Here is a 12,965-nt window from a genome sequence, read left to right as displayed (position 1 = left end):
AAGCAATCTTTTAAACAGTAGTTTTAATTAGAACATAACTTGACACTGAACACTTGTTGCAGCCACAATACTGTGAGCTGGACAATTTTAGCCTGGTTTCTAAATTGCTCAATTTAGTAAGAATATTGAAAAGTAACCTGCAAAAGTGCAAAATATGGACGTATTCCCTTTTGCTGTATTATGATGCATGAGAAAGATATGAAAGGTTTGTTTTAATATTTCCTGCTTGTTTCTTAGAAAATATCTGAAACTATATGTATCTGAAAAACTAAAGAGTGGTCTAACCCCACAAAAAACATAGCTGAGGAATGAATTTTTAGTTCCACTACTTTGAACTGATTTTGTTGCCATCTACTTAATATCTGACATCGCCCCACCCCCCTTCAGTTATTGTGGGGAGAGTTTTCTGTACACATTAAAACCTCCAGCCTCTGTTCCAGTAAAACCAGGGGAATCTAGATTTGACATTTTTGGAATTTCTAAGGCAGAAAGAGCCATTATATCTATACTTTAATACATCACAAGTGGGGGAGGGGATGTAAAATAATTCTTTTGAGTTATATATAATTCAGAATAAAATTAATGTGATCAAGAAATGTGTGAAATATTAACCTTTTGCATACAATTTAATTCCTGGAACTGTGTAAGTAGGTATGAAGTGCACTTCTTGAAGTGCCATTTACAACAAGGGATCGTGTGAGAGGTCTCCTCCAGTGCTCGTATTTGATTATATAGATGGTTTTACCATAACCTCAGTTGGAATTAATAGTAGGGGTGGGGAAAAGGGAGGGGAGGTGAAAAAGTCAAACACTGGCCTCCCTAAATACAAAGCACGGTATAGAGTATAAAAACACAAATTCAGGAACTGACATGAAAGAACACTTGTCTTTTTTTCAGTCTTACAATCTATAAATCAGTGAATCAAATGCTCAAGATTCTAGTTGGGAAGCCTTTCCTTATTTTATTCTAGATTTGAAAACAGACCTCACAGATTTGTATTTTCACATTCTTGTAAAACTGTCAAGAAGTACTTCAAATGCAGATACAGTGAAAAAATTGAGTGAAAATGATAACCCCTTCAGCAGACCTATGCTCCTATGTAATACAAGGCATCTGATTTTGACTAATCCATTTTTATTATCAGTGGAGGTAGAACTGTTCTCACTTCTGCATTATCAATAGAAGTAACTTAGTTCTGATTGTGGAATATTTAAGAATAGGAATGAGAAGGCTGCACAAATGCTGGGTTTTAGTTCAGCACATTTTCCCTAGCACTTAAGGCTTTGGGGCCACTGATGATAGCAGAAGCCAGGCTCCTTAATTGTTACTGCACACCAGCCCCTGCTGAGTATATATGCTGCTCTTCGGAAAATACCAGTCAGTTCCTTCTTGACTTTAATCAGCAATGAGCATACCACTCTCCTCCAAACCTCAACAGTTAATCAGATCCCAAATATACCTTGTTATCTGCTTTCACCTCTGCCTGAGGCCTACCTGTTCCAGATCATTAGCATGCCAAGATCATGCCACGCTGCTGCCTGAGCCAAGCTCAGTGAGGTTGGCATTTGTTCTACTGGTCCAGCTCTTGCCAATGAGTTATTTCCTGTACTTCAGGCATGGCATCTAAGAAGGAAGACTGCTCAGCAGCTTCACACCCAGTCAGAACAGCATCAAAGAGAGGAGGACAATGATTGTGGCGGATTCTGAAGCAGAGGAAACAACAATGTGCTGCATTGCCAGATATATTTGCAGACTAATAAAACACCAGCCCAGTGTCTCAAAAGATACAGTCATACTTTAAGCCATACTAGAATGCTTAGTGTCACCACTGCCTGCATCAGTGCAGACCTGATCCAACTCAAGACGACTTTCAGTTTGAGTTTGTTCAATCTGGATGCACTGCCCCCATCTCTTTGATACCAGAGAAGTAGAGAATTTATCTAAGCAGATAGATAATATGTAAAAATACTGCAGAACTAGGCTTCCAGCTACCTTTTCCTACTATAGTAATACAGCTCATCAGCATCCTTTCCTAGTAATTTTCCTCTATGCCAGATGAATTGAATATTGCAATGTACTTTTCTAAATAATCTATCTAGAACTTGTATGATGTGTTTGAAAGTAACTGAACCATGGTAGATATGACAGTAGCTAACCTAGAAAGCCAAAATGTAACACCCAAGAAAGCCCTGACATGTTAAGAAAGCCATGATAGGTACATATTTGTCATGGCAACATTTTTTAGTTAAATAATGTTCTTCTGGCATTTCCACCACTGGAGGTTGCAGGGATCAGTCCTTACTATTGCATCCAAGACAATAATTATAAATTATGGGTGACCTGCAAGGGGTTTAAATTTTGCTCCTTAATAGTGTATGAAGATGACCTTTATGGATTTTTGCCATAGAAAAGTCAGGAATATCAAGTTGGGTCTTTCCTAAGGATTTCATTGATGTTCCAGGCTCTGAGTTTATATGGTAAAGGGGCAGAGGTCTAAATCTTTATCAAAGCCATCTTTTCTTTTCACTATTCATTATTCACTGGAGTTAAACATGGTAAAAAAATGTGTTTTAAACAGTCTAACTAAAATATCTTCCCCGGTACATTAGTTAGTTTTATTTCTTACTGTGTACAATTACTGAAAAAGTATCCAGCTTTCCCTATCATAACTGTTGGTTCTAGCCTATTGATAAAAAAACTTGTCAGTAAAATATATAATGAACTACAGCGCTGGAGATGGAGAAGCCATTTTATATAGACAGCTGCAGAGAACTACACACTTCAAAGAAACAGCACATATGTTGTGAGATTTGTGTGTTTTTACTTCCAGATGCCTGTTACTACGCAGCATAAAGGTTCTTCAAAAATGCAGGAACGTGGCTGAAAGAGTTAGCAATTTTTTCCATTAGTTGAGATACTGGGTTTTGTAAGAGCTAGAAGAATTGTGGACTTTAAAATAAGTTAAAAGTAGTGTGCAGAAATCTTACCAAAACCTTTTTCCAGATGATTTTTTTTTCTAACTCCAAGATTAGACAAATTTATGTTCACTTTGTTTTGACAACTCTGGGGTAGTAGTTTTGATATTTGATATTAAGTGCTATTTCAAAATAAAAACTGGCAGGAGGACTCAAAACCAGCTTACTACTGAAACTTCTTTCAATTAGAAATTTAAATGTGAGGCAAGAGTAGGTAAAATTTTTAAACGCGACTCAAGAGCCTAAGTCACTTTTGAAAGTTTTACTGTATCTCTTAATTTCTCAGCTCACAGATTTCTCCATGTACAGGCAGAGCAATGCCTTTTCCATCTTTAAAGCAGAAGTATTGAAAGCCATTTTCCTAGCCTTTGAAAAAAAGATGGGACTACTCACAAGGAACAATTCAAAAACACAGTTACCATTTAAATTCTTTATTTTAAAAAAAATACAAGGGATGATAATGCTGCTTGCTTTTCTTCTTCTATTCCTAACATCAGTACACAAAATAAACGTCTTGAATGATAGAAAAAATTGCAGTAGCAATAAAGCAGCCAGAAGTTTTCTAGCATTTGGTTTTAAAAATTTGGTACTGTAATTAAGCTTTTCCTATAGCAATTTGTTTAATGTATTACAGGGTCTCATATGAAGTTTTATGCAAGTTTATGTTCCTATAAGTAGGTAACATTCAATAAATCCCCATCATAGCCAAACTTTATTTTGATCTTAAAATCCAAACTGATTTCAAGTCACTATTACTTTCATGGTGTCCCAGATAAGATTAGTAAGGGGGAAAAATGTACTGTATTGCATGCTTGTATGATATGAATGTTTTTGATTAATCAGCCCCTCCTCTTTCAATTCAAAAGGCAGGCTGTTTCATCTACTATGCCTGTTTTACTGCCAAAAACTGCTCTTTCTTATTGACAGTTCTGGCTCTTCATCTGCCCCACACAAGAACTGCTTTAACCTTTCTCCATTGATATGCAGTAGCACACACTAACCCTCATTATCCAGTTCATACAAAACCCCAGAAATTCATTGGCCAAGGAGTAAGCCTAAGCTGCTCTCTCTCCTACAGTACAAGAATGCTAGCAAACCCTCATGGAACCCACATGAACAGTGCTTTACATGATGAAGGATCCATTACATGGCATCAGTAGAACAGTTATTACAAAACTCAGAAGACCTGTTTAAAACGCAGTAATAACCCACAACGCTGTACAGTTTAAAGCTGCAGTAAGAGTGCCACTATCACGATTGAGATTTTTTACCTTATTACCTTACACTACTTACAATGAATTAAAAATTGCATATTAATATTTACCGTTTGAATTGTATGAAGGTAGTTACAGTAGGCGACTCATGCATTAAAATGACACTGGGGGGGGACTCTGACAGTCAGATAAAATACAGGGTAGACTTTTAAGCATCTAAATTCTATTAGTTCAGTTTTGTAAATCTCCCACTCACTTTAAACAGTAATGTTATGATCTTGCTATGTCTTATAATGCAAAATATATCTCAAATAGAGGGAACCTAACTTATTTTCTGAACCACAAAAGAAACAAGAAGCAACCTCACTTTCTATTCCTCGTTTCAATTTTAAAAGTAGCAGCATACTACTTAGAAAAGCATTCTAAACATCTAGATTTAAGCCAAGGTCTTTTTCATTTCTATAGGAAAAGGTCAGTAAATAACTGGATGTAACTGGGTAGTTGCCACTGACATACTGCTCAGATGTTAGTAAGTCTGTACAGCATGGTCACTGAACTAGCTTGCATTTAAGAAATTTGTTATAACTACCAACTTATTCCTAATAATAGTTTCAAGAATGTGGATATGGGACACTAAAAAACCCATATCCTACTTTCACTCCCCACTGTTGACAATATACCATGCTGAGATAGAACAGAAAATCCCACCAAATTTTGAACATAGATTTCAGAGGACTGGTTCTCAACTCAGCTGTGCGCTAAAAAAAAAAAAAAAATTCAAAATTTGCTCTGGTCTGAGGCGGGCTGGCTGAGGGACAGACATGTTCTGGCAGCCTACAGGAGCGCTCCTACCAGCAGGGGGCTGGTGAGTGCCGCAGGGGGGCAGGGTGCAAGAGAGTGGGTCCCTGGGCAGGTTTGTGGGGGGTTGCGTGCTTGGAACTACGAGTTTGCAGGGGTCTGCAGCACCCCCAGGTTTTAGGTGGGGCTCCGCTCCTGGCCCCGTACCTCGGGCCTCGCTGCCCGCCTGCACCAGGCGCTCCGCTCCTGGCCCCAGGTGCCTGCGGTCCCGGCTACCTGGCCCCAGGTGGCAGGGTCCCGGGGTCCAGGTTGTGGGGTCCGGCTGCCGACCCTGCGCAGCAGGTCAAGGAGGGCGGAGGACATATGGGACTGTGGGAAGTTGTGGGGGGAGGGAGGGCGCTGTGGTTCTCAACCTGTGGCCCACAATGATAAATAGGTTGAGAACCAGTTTTAGAGCCAAAACTGACTAACATGTGCAAAGAGCAGTGTATACTGAATACCCATTTTTCACCCCTTCCATGAAAGATGTTCAGCATGATTCTGACCAAGGGTTCAATGAATAAGTGTACACAAATAAATTTTAAACAGGTAATCCACATAGCTGTAAATCCTTTTATTTATTTTTTTTTTAGAAGTTGCACAGCCAGCTAACATGAACAGGAAACTAATTTTATGAGAATAACTTGAGATGCCTGCGACCACGTGAAACTGAACAAGACTAAACAGTTTACACATAAGAAATTCACTCATGTTTACAGTTTACCTATTCTAAATATATAGGGTTGACTATAGCTCCAAGGATATTTACTAATGAAGGTGGCACTGAAATTGTTCTCTTTGACCAGTCTGTACAACCAAGTCAACCAGCAGTTTTACATTTTCAAATGATGCAAAGAATCATGGAACCATGGAATGAAAGCAAAACTAAAAACCCCCAAATGCATTACAACTCCATGTTTGTATGTCTTAATATCAAGATATGCACCTTACAAGTCAACAGACAATCCATTAGGATTACTGAGCTCTCCGTCGGCCATAAAAATAAAAATAAGCATAATACACTTCTAAGATGTCTTCTAAAAAAACCTTACAGATGTCAATTTGAACCAATACAAAATAACTAAACATGACACTATTTACAACTTCCTCTGTTTATGGAAACTGTTTCTTCTGCATCTTCCAGTAACAAAACTTGTAAATAAGAATCCATCTTACTGCATCAATACTGTGATGTCTAGAATTTTTAATCTGAGAAACATTTTCTCTCTTTAAAGCAAGCTTAGCTTAACTTTGCGTGGGCCAATTGGTCTATCATTTAGCTCATTAATAGCAGCCATTGCTTCCTCATAATTTGTCATAGCAACAATGGCATCACCTGAAGGTAGTCCATGTTCGTTACACTGTATAGAAACAGACTCTGGAATGACACCATAGCCATAGAAAAAATCCAAAATTTCATTAGGAGTGGCTCTAAATGGCAAGTTCTTTAATCTAATAGGAGTTACACGATCAGAACCACCACTGAAATTTGGATCGGACATAAATCTTCCCTCAGAAAAGCCTCCCATGTTATTGTTTCCATACTCCATCCTACCAAAAGGTTCGCCATCACCACCAAAATCCATAAAAGGTGGAGGACCTCGATAATCCTCAGGAGGTCGTCTAACATCAGAAGGATGCCTAAAGCTCCCAGGAGGACCAAATGAGTGCATAGGTAATCCTTGTGGTTGTCCAGGTGGTGAAGCAGCTGGACGGGAATGCTCACCTCTGTCATATGCCTGTGAATGAACCTGCATTTTTCCACTTGTTGCTGATGGCAGAACATTTAAACCAAACTCCTGCATCTGTTCTTCAGATATAAGTCTTAATAGTACCTCTGTTCCCAAGAACCTTCGACGATTTAAACTTTCTGCTTTCATTGCCTGCTCTTCAGATTTAAATTTTACCAATGCTTCTCCCAGCCCAACTCCTTTGTCATCATAAAGCAAGTAGACATCATCTTCATCAATAGCAAATCCTGCAAAGAACTTTTGTACTTCAACTTTTGTCACATCAAATGGAAAGTTTCTTATATATATGCACATTTTTGGGCCAGAATGCCCCTCCCGATAACTTTTTTCCGATACAGCCTGTCCAGGCCGCTCTCTTTCTTGTGAGCTCTTCTTCTCATATGACTCAATTAGTTTCAACATAGATTTTCTAGAAATAGGAAAAATGTAAACAGGACGATTGAAGAGAGACATCCTGTGATGTTCCAGAGCAATATCAAAATCTCTCTGATTCTTCAACATCAAAAATGCATTTCTTGTCTTCCTTTGATGCTTGTCCAGTAAAAACTTGATTTGGTTGTTAGACACATCCAGCTTTCCAAAGAAAGTTCTCAGATCTTTCTTCTCAAGATAGGTAGGTAGATTTCTTAAGTGTAAGTAAAATTCCTGGCCACGAGGTGAACGAGAGCGTGTTCTTTGTCTCCTTGGAGGAGATCTTGAATGAGAATGTTTTCTTGAATGAGTATAGTTTGAACCTCTTGTTGGAGAACGCTCTTTGCTTAAGTAACGAGCAATCTCATTCTTCATGTCTACCCTGCCACCATATTCAATCCATTGTTCTTCAGTAGCTGGACTTATTTCTATAAATCTTGGACCCATGTATTGTCTATGACGTTTAAGTCCTTCTAAGGCACCATGAGGTGTAGCAAATTTTACCAAACCATCACCATTATTTAGGCCATTGCGACGTTTTATAAAGATCACTCCCTCTACTCGTAATCCAGAAAAGAAAGCACGTACTTCATCTTCTGTTGCAGAGTACGGTATGCCATGTAGAAATAAATAAACATCATCTGAACTCACTGACTCCTTTCTTGACTGATTATAGTTTGATTTAGGTATACTTGGATCACCATGTCTTGTGCCATTGGTATGAAAGCCAGACTCTGGGACATAACCAGATTTATTTATTCCTTTTGTAATAGCTGCAACTAAGTTTGAAAGGTTCCCAACACCTGATGCACCAGAATTACTACCACCTGTTCGTCTAGACCCAGACATTGGTTCTCTTCCCCCACGATCAAATCTTTTCCGGCTCATTTCTATTGTATTTTGCATTTCAGTCTTGCTGCTGAGAAAGAGCTCTATGGGGGAGTCTTTGATAAGCTCTCCTGAACAGCTCATGGCACGTCGTGCATCTTCATCTGTTGCAAATATAATAAAAGCCTCCCCAGTTTCTCCTCCAATAATATGCACTCCTCCATCAGGAATATTCAATCCCGAGAAGAAACGGCGAATATCTGCAGGACCCGCAACAACAGGAAGCCCCTGTAAACGGATGACTACAGCCATTCTGAGCTCAACCCACAGCAAAAATCACCTGCAGACAAAAAGGTACACATGATAGCAAGTCTTTAGTACTCATCTATTACAGTATCTTAATACATAAGCTAGAGCCTTTTTAAGGAAGGTCCCTGCCTCAATCAATCAAGATTTATGAAATCAAAAACTCTCAAATTCAAATCAATCAGTGACCCTGTTTTAATCTTAAGGTTGATTAAGTAGTCAGAACAATTAGCTACTCCACCTGGATGTACGCACATAACTGTCAATATTCCCTATCTTAAGGGCAACAAAATCCACGTAAGTCACTCTTCTCACCATCCAAGATAAGTAAGGAATGCCTCAAGTCCTTCATGGCATGGTTGCTACCTGCCAGAAATCTCTACCTGATACTAAGGACCAAAATCTTATGTTTTAGTGTTAACGGGACACTTTCCATCATAGCACTGTGAAGTCTAGGTAGAAGATTACAGACAAAAAGGATAACTACTTCACTGAGAATTAAAGTAATTCATCAACAATGATGAATTTAGACTTTCAGACAAGCTGGTCTACCAACTGACCAGTTCTGCTCACCAATGGGAACGTTTATTCAGTGTTCAACAACGTTGCCTCCTTCAGGTAGTCAGGATGCTAACTGCAGCAGCCACATGCACTCAGGAGAGTACGTCCTAATTCCCAGTCATAAGTATGCGTGAAAAGGCCGTGCGTGATCTTTGACAATATTCAGTGATAAGCATTAAGCTTTAGGCATCTTACCTGTTTTTGCTTGGAAGACCTGATAAATTCTGTAAAATCAACTTAACTGTGGAAAGAAAATGAAACATAATTAATGGCTGATATTTGAATTTTGTTTTACATATTGCGCCATGTTACTGTGGCATGTCCATATCAATGGATAACATTAACAGCCAAGCACTGTAATGAAACCACAATTTTGAGTACTATGGAGAATTCCTTCCTTGTTCCAAGAGAAATATAAGCGACATATATTGTACTTCGGCACACTGCTATGCATTGCATCTCTGTCTCTGAATCCGTTTTAGATGTAGGAAAGAAAATTCAAATGTTAAGGGTGACGTCTGCAAATGATGTAAACATGCTGAGATTAACTGGTCATCAAATGTGCCACACCGAACTGTTGAAATGCAACAGAACTGCCAATAAGGTAGAGGGAAAACCCTCTGTTACTTCAGTCCTTGAAAGGTGTATAAATCCAGCTCAAGATTACATGTCCAAGTCTTCTGAAATCCACCTGCTTTTGACGTGCACGACAAAACATGCTAATCAACACCAGTCCAATATTGCACTGAAGATAGACAATCATATGAAAGAGCCAAAAATTCCACACAGATTTCAATGAGTACATGAATTTACAAACAAATCTCATTTGCAAGGTTTTCTCCTCGCAAGTGCTTGCTGCATTCCAAACATGCAACCAAGAACCACTGAATGTGCTCTGACAAGCTACAGGATTACATAGCACAGCTATATTACAGAAACAAGACAAACCCATGCACTGAATTACTACCAAATTATTATTCTTTTTTTAACAAGTTGCTACCGACAAGTAGTTAAGAATGCTACCACATTATACAGAAAGCCCTAGTTTATCACCAATATAAAATACCATACTGACCACTCTACATTTTTCAGATTTCTGATCAACTTACATCTACTAATCACAAAAGCTGATCGCACTTCACCTGTATTAGCACAAAAAGAGCCCAAATTTCTGTAATTGAAAGACCTTATTTTACTTCTAAACTGTCTGAATACTTCCTTTCCATAGACAAGTCTGTAAGCTAGAAAGACTGAATGTTTGATAATTGCACTTGTAGATAAATAGCTCCTCACATCTGTATATGCTATCTTCTCAATAGTTGAAACAGCAGTGCCAACGTGCAAAGAAAGAATTCAATGGGAGAGAGAATTCTCTGAAAGAGCCTTCGTTTCTTGAAAAGTCAAATCCATTTGCCCACTAATTCATGTAGCATTCTGATGTAGTATTTCAGCAGTTTTCTAGCACCTTTCTGTGTTCCTATGACCAAAAATCATTTCCCAATATTTTTGTCGTCAACCCAGAACCAGGTATGCTCAGTACTCCTGTGATGACAACTGCCAAGTTTTCCCATCATACACCATGGACACAATATACAACTTCTCGTGCTTAAACCAGACAAGTTAATTTCAGATCGCCACATAAAATCAATGTTCAGCTGCTCCACAGATAGAAATGCAAGTTAATCTAATAATTTTTGGCTAGCTGTTCATCCAAACAAGAGATGGTAACAAATGTAGACAACTCATTAGATGGCTTAAATGAATAACCCAAGGAAGTGAAATGTAGTTTAAAAAAAGGGTTTTTTTAAACACATGTAAGTCCAAATCAGCAGTAGAATGAGGCCTTCAAAGAAGAACGAATGTTTAGATAAATGGGTAAGGCTTTTGGGAAAGCTCTACGTACTCACCAATTCAAAGCACAGAGGCTTCATTAAATAACACCTTCAAAAAAAGCATCAATAAGAAGTACACAAGACTAGGACTATACTTTCAGTTCATCACCTAGCAAAACCTCATACCATACTCCCTTTCACTACCAATCAAAAAGAATCAAACATTTCATAAAACTAGGTCTCCGTAACACTGATGCTTACTTATCACTGTATAATTTCCCATCCCCAGATCTCATGCAATCAAATTCATGGTCTGGGAAGGACAACTGAAGAAAATCCAGCATATGCCAGAGGATGGCATTAACTGAAACTAAATAAACTAAAGTGGGTGAACAATGTTTATGAATTTCATTAGAAAAAAAACTGGTAAGTCGGTAAGCGATTCCCTATCTCAGCTGCTGGCAAAAAATGGATTTAACAGTCAAAGCAAGAAGTTTATCAACTGGGAGATTTAGTTTCACTGGAGCACCAATCTGAGTGAAATCTGCAGACAGGCCCGTTGCACGGAAGGCTTCGGCGAGGCGCTACTATTTAGGAGAAGCCAGCAGGTGTCGAGCCTGAGCCAGCGAGCGGTCCCACAAACTCAAGACCTCGGTCAGCATCCCCGCACTCCGCAGCCTGATTAGGGCCACTCACGACGCATCACAAGCCTAGAAAACACAGCACCTTCCGCCTCCAAGCGGGGCACGACCCGGGCGCCTCCAGCGCCAGCCCGCACGTTCGCCGGTATCCTCCATCCAGAGGCCAACGGGGCCCGGGAGGGGTCGCTCCCCCCATGCCAGGTGCGCCCCAGTCCCGCCAGAGGCCGTTTGTGATCCGATCCTGCGGAGAACAAGCCCGGCCTCCCCGCGGCACCGGGGCGGGAGGGGACAGGACGGGGCACCGGGGCGGATATCCAGGCTCACGGGCGATGAGGACCATCCGGAGCGGCCGATAGGCCTCCATATGCGACAGCATCACAGGGACCAGGCCGGGACTCCAGCGGAGCCCGCCTAGGCAGCTGCAGAAACCGGCAGCGCGTCTCCGGCCCCGTGGCCATCTCCCAGCGCAGACCCTCCGCCCCGGGGATAGGCGGCCGGCCAGCGGCCAAGAGCACTGCCTGGGGGAAGCGGATCTCCCTCAGCCCGCTTCCCTCGCCCCACCCACCGTACACACCGCTGCCCGCTACACGAGGGAGAGGCTCCCCGCAGAGCGCCTCGCTCCGGGTCCCCGCAGCTCCGGAGAAGCAGCAACAAGATGGCGTCCTCCCTCTCTTTCCCCTTTCCCAACTGACCGGGCCCACACGCATGCGCGCCCCCTACGCTACAGTTCAGCCTACACTACACATGCGCGACCCTGCAGCTTCTTCCCGCCCGGGTAATTTACGCCAGGGTTGTCTTTACGCATGTGCAAACTCGACTTCCTATGGCAGAGTGTCACTGCAACCTCTTGTAACCGGAACCAGTGTACATGTGTGCGTGACCTTCCCGCTGTCATCACCGCATCTCACTGCGCATGTGCACGTTCATAGGCGGTCGGCTCATCGGAGCTCAGCAGCATGCGTCGATCGTTTTCGTGGCTGCCGTTGCTTTCCCCAGTGCTTGGATCGCAACTGCGCATGCCTAGCATGTCCTAGGCTGCTCCACTTTTCCTTTGCCATCGTGGGCAGTGTGCATATGCTGGGAGGGAGCTCATGCCTCATAGTGGGCAAAGGGCCTGTCTGATTCAGATTGAGGGTGCAGAGTCGGGGACTCCCGACCTTCAGTCTCACGGTCTAGTTTGGCATCTCCTTAGTACAGTGGTTCTCACACTATTGTACTGGTGACCCCTTTCACATAGCAAGCCTCTAAGTGTGACCCCTAATTATATAAAAAAGTGTTTTTAATTTATATTTAACACCCTCTAAATGCTGGATGCAAAGCAGGGTTTGGAGTGGAGACTGTCAGCTCGCAAACTCCCCCCATCCATAACCTTCCAACCCCCTGAAGGGTCCTGACTCCCAGTTTGAGAACCGCCACCTTAGCATTATCAATTGTTCCACTCTCTGCCTCTTGTTTCCAGGGTAGCGTCCTCCCATCCTGTCTTGGTGCTGGCTGGAATAGTATTAACATGGGTTGAGCAGGCTGGGTGTTTGTTTTCTGGTTAGACGAGACATAGGATACCTGTAACGCTATCAAGGTAAATGAATGGGTTATGAAGTCCCTATTCTCA

At 41.3% G+C, this 12,965-nt stretch overlaps 1 protein-coding gene across 3 annotated transcripts; it reads right to left on the bottom strand.

Annotated features, from left to right (window-relative positions):
- Positions 1–5,585: 5,585 nt before the first annotated feature.
- On the bottom strand, positions 5,586–12,034 carry RBM12B (RNA binding motif protein 12B). 3 transcript variants are annotated; one of them, XM_054018512.1, is made up of 3 exons: positions 11,931–12,034; positions 9,079–9,124; positions 5,586–8,356 (listed from the first exon to the last, which is right to left on the bottom strand). In XM_054018512.1, exon 3 carries the CDS (start codon positions 8,326–8,328, stop codon positions 6,256–6,258), a length of 2,073 nt encoding a protein of 690 aa, XP_053874487.1. In that variant the 5' UTR covers positions 8,329–8,356; positions 9,079–9,124; positions 11,931–12,034; the 3' UTR covers positions 5,586–6,255. The 3 variants fall into 3 exon arrangements, with proteins under 3 accessions (XP_053874487.1, XP_053874488.1, XP_053874489.1); XM_054018513.1 differs by having other exon boundaries at positions 11,922–12,030; XM_054018514.1 differs by lacking the exon at positions 11,931–12,034 and having other exon boundaries at positions 9,079–11,904.
- Positions 12,035–12,965: the final 931 nt, after the last annotated feature.

Source organism: Malaclemys terrapin, chromosome 2, assembly GCF_027887155.1.
Source record: "Malaclemys terrapin pileata isolate rMalTer1 chromosome 2, rMalTer1.hap1, whole genome shotgun sequence".
Taxonomy (NCBI): Eukaryota; Metazoa; Chordata; order Testudines; family Emydidae; genus Malaclemys; species Malaclemys terrapin.
The sequence above is the reverse complement of the archived record's forward strand: the minus strand, read 5'-3'. Positions and strand labels throughout refer to the sequence as shown.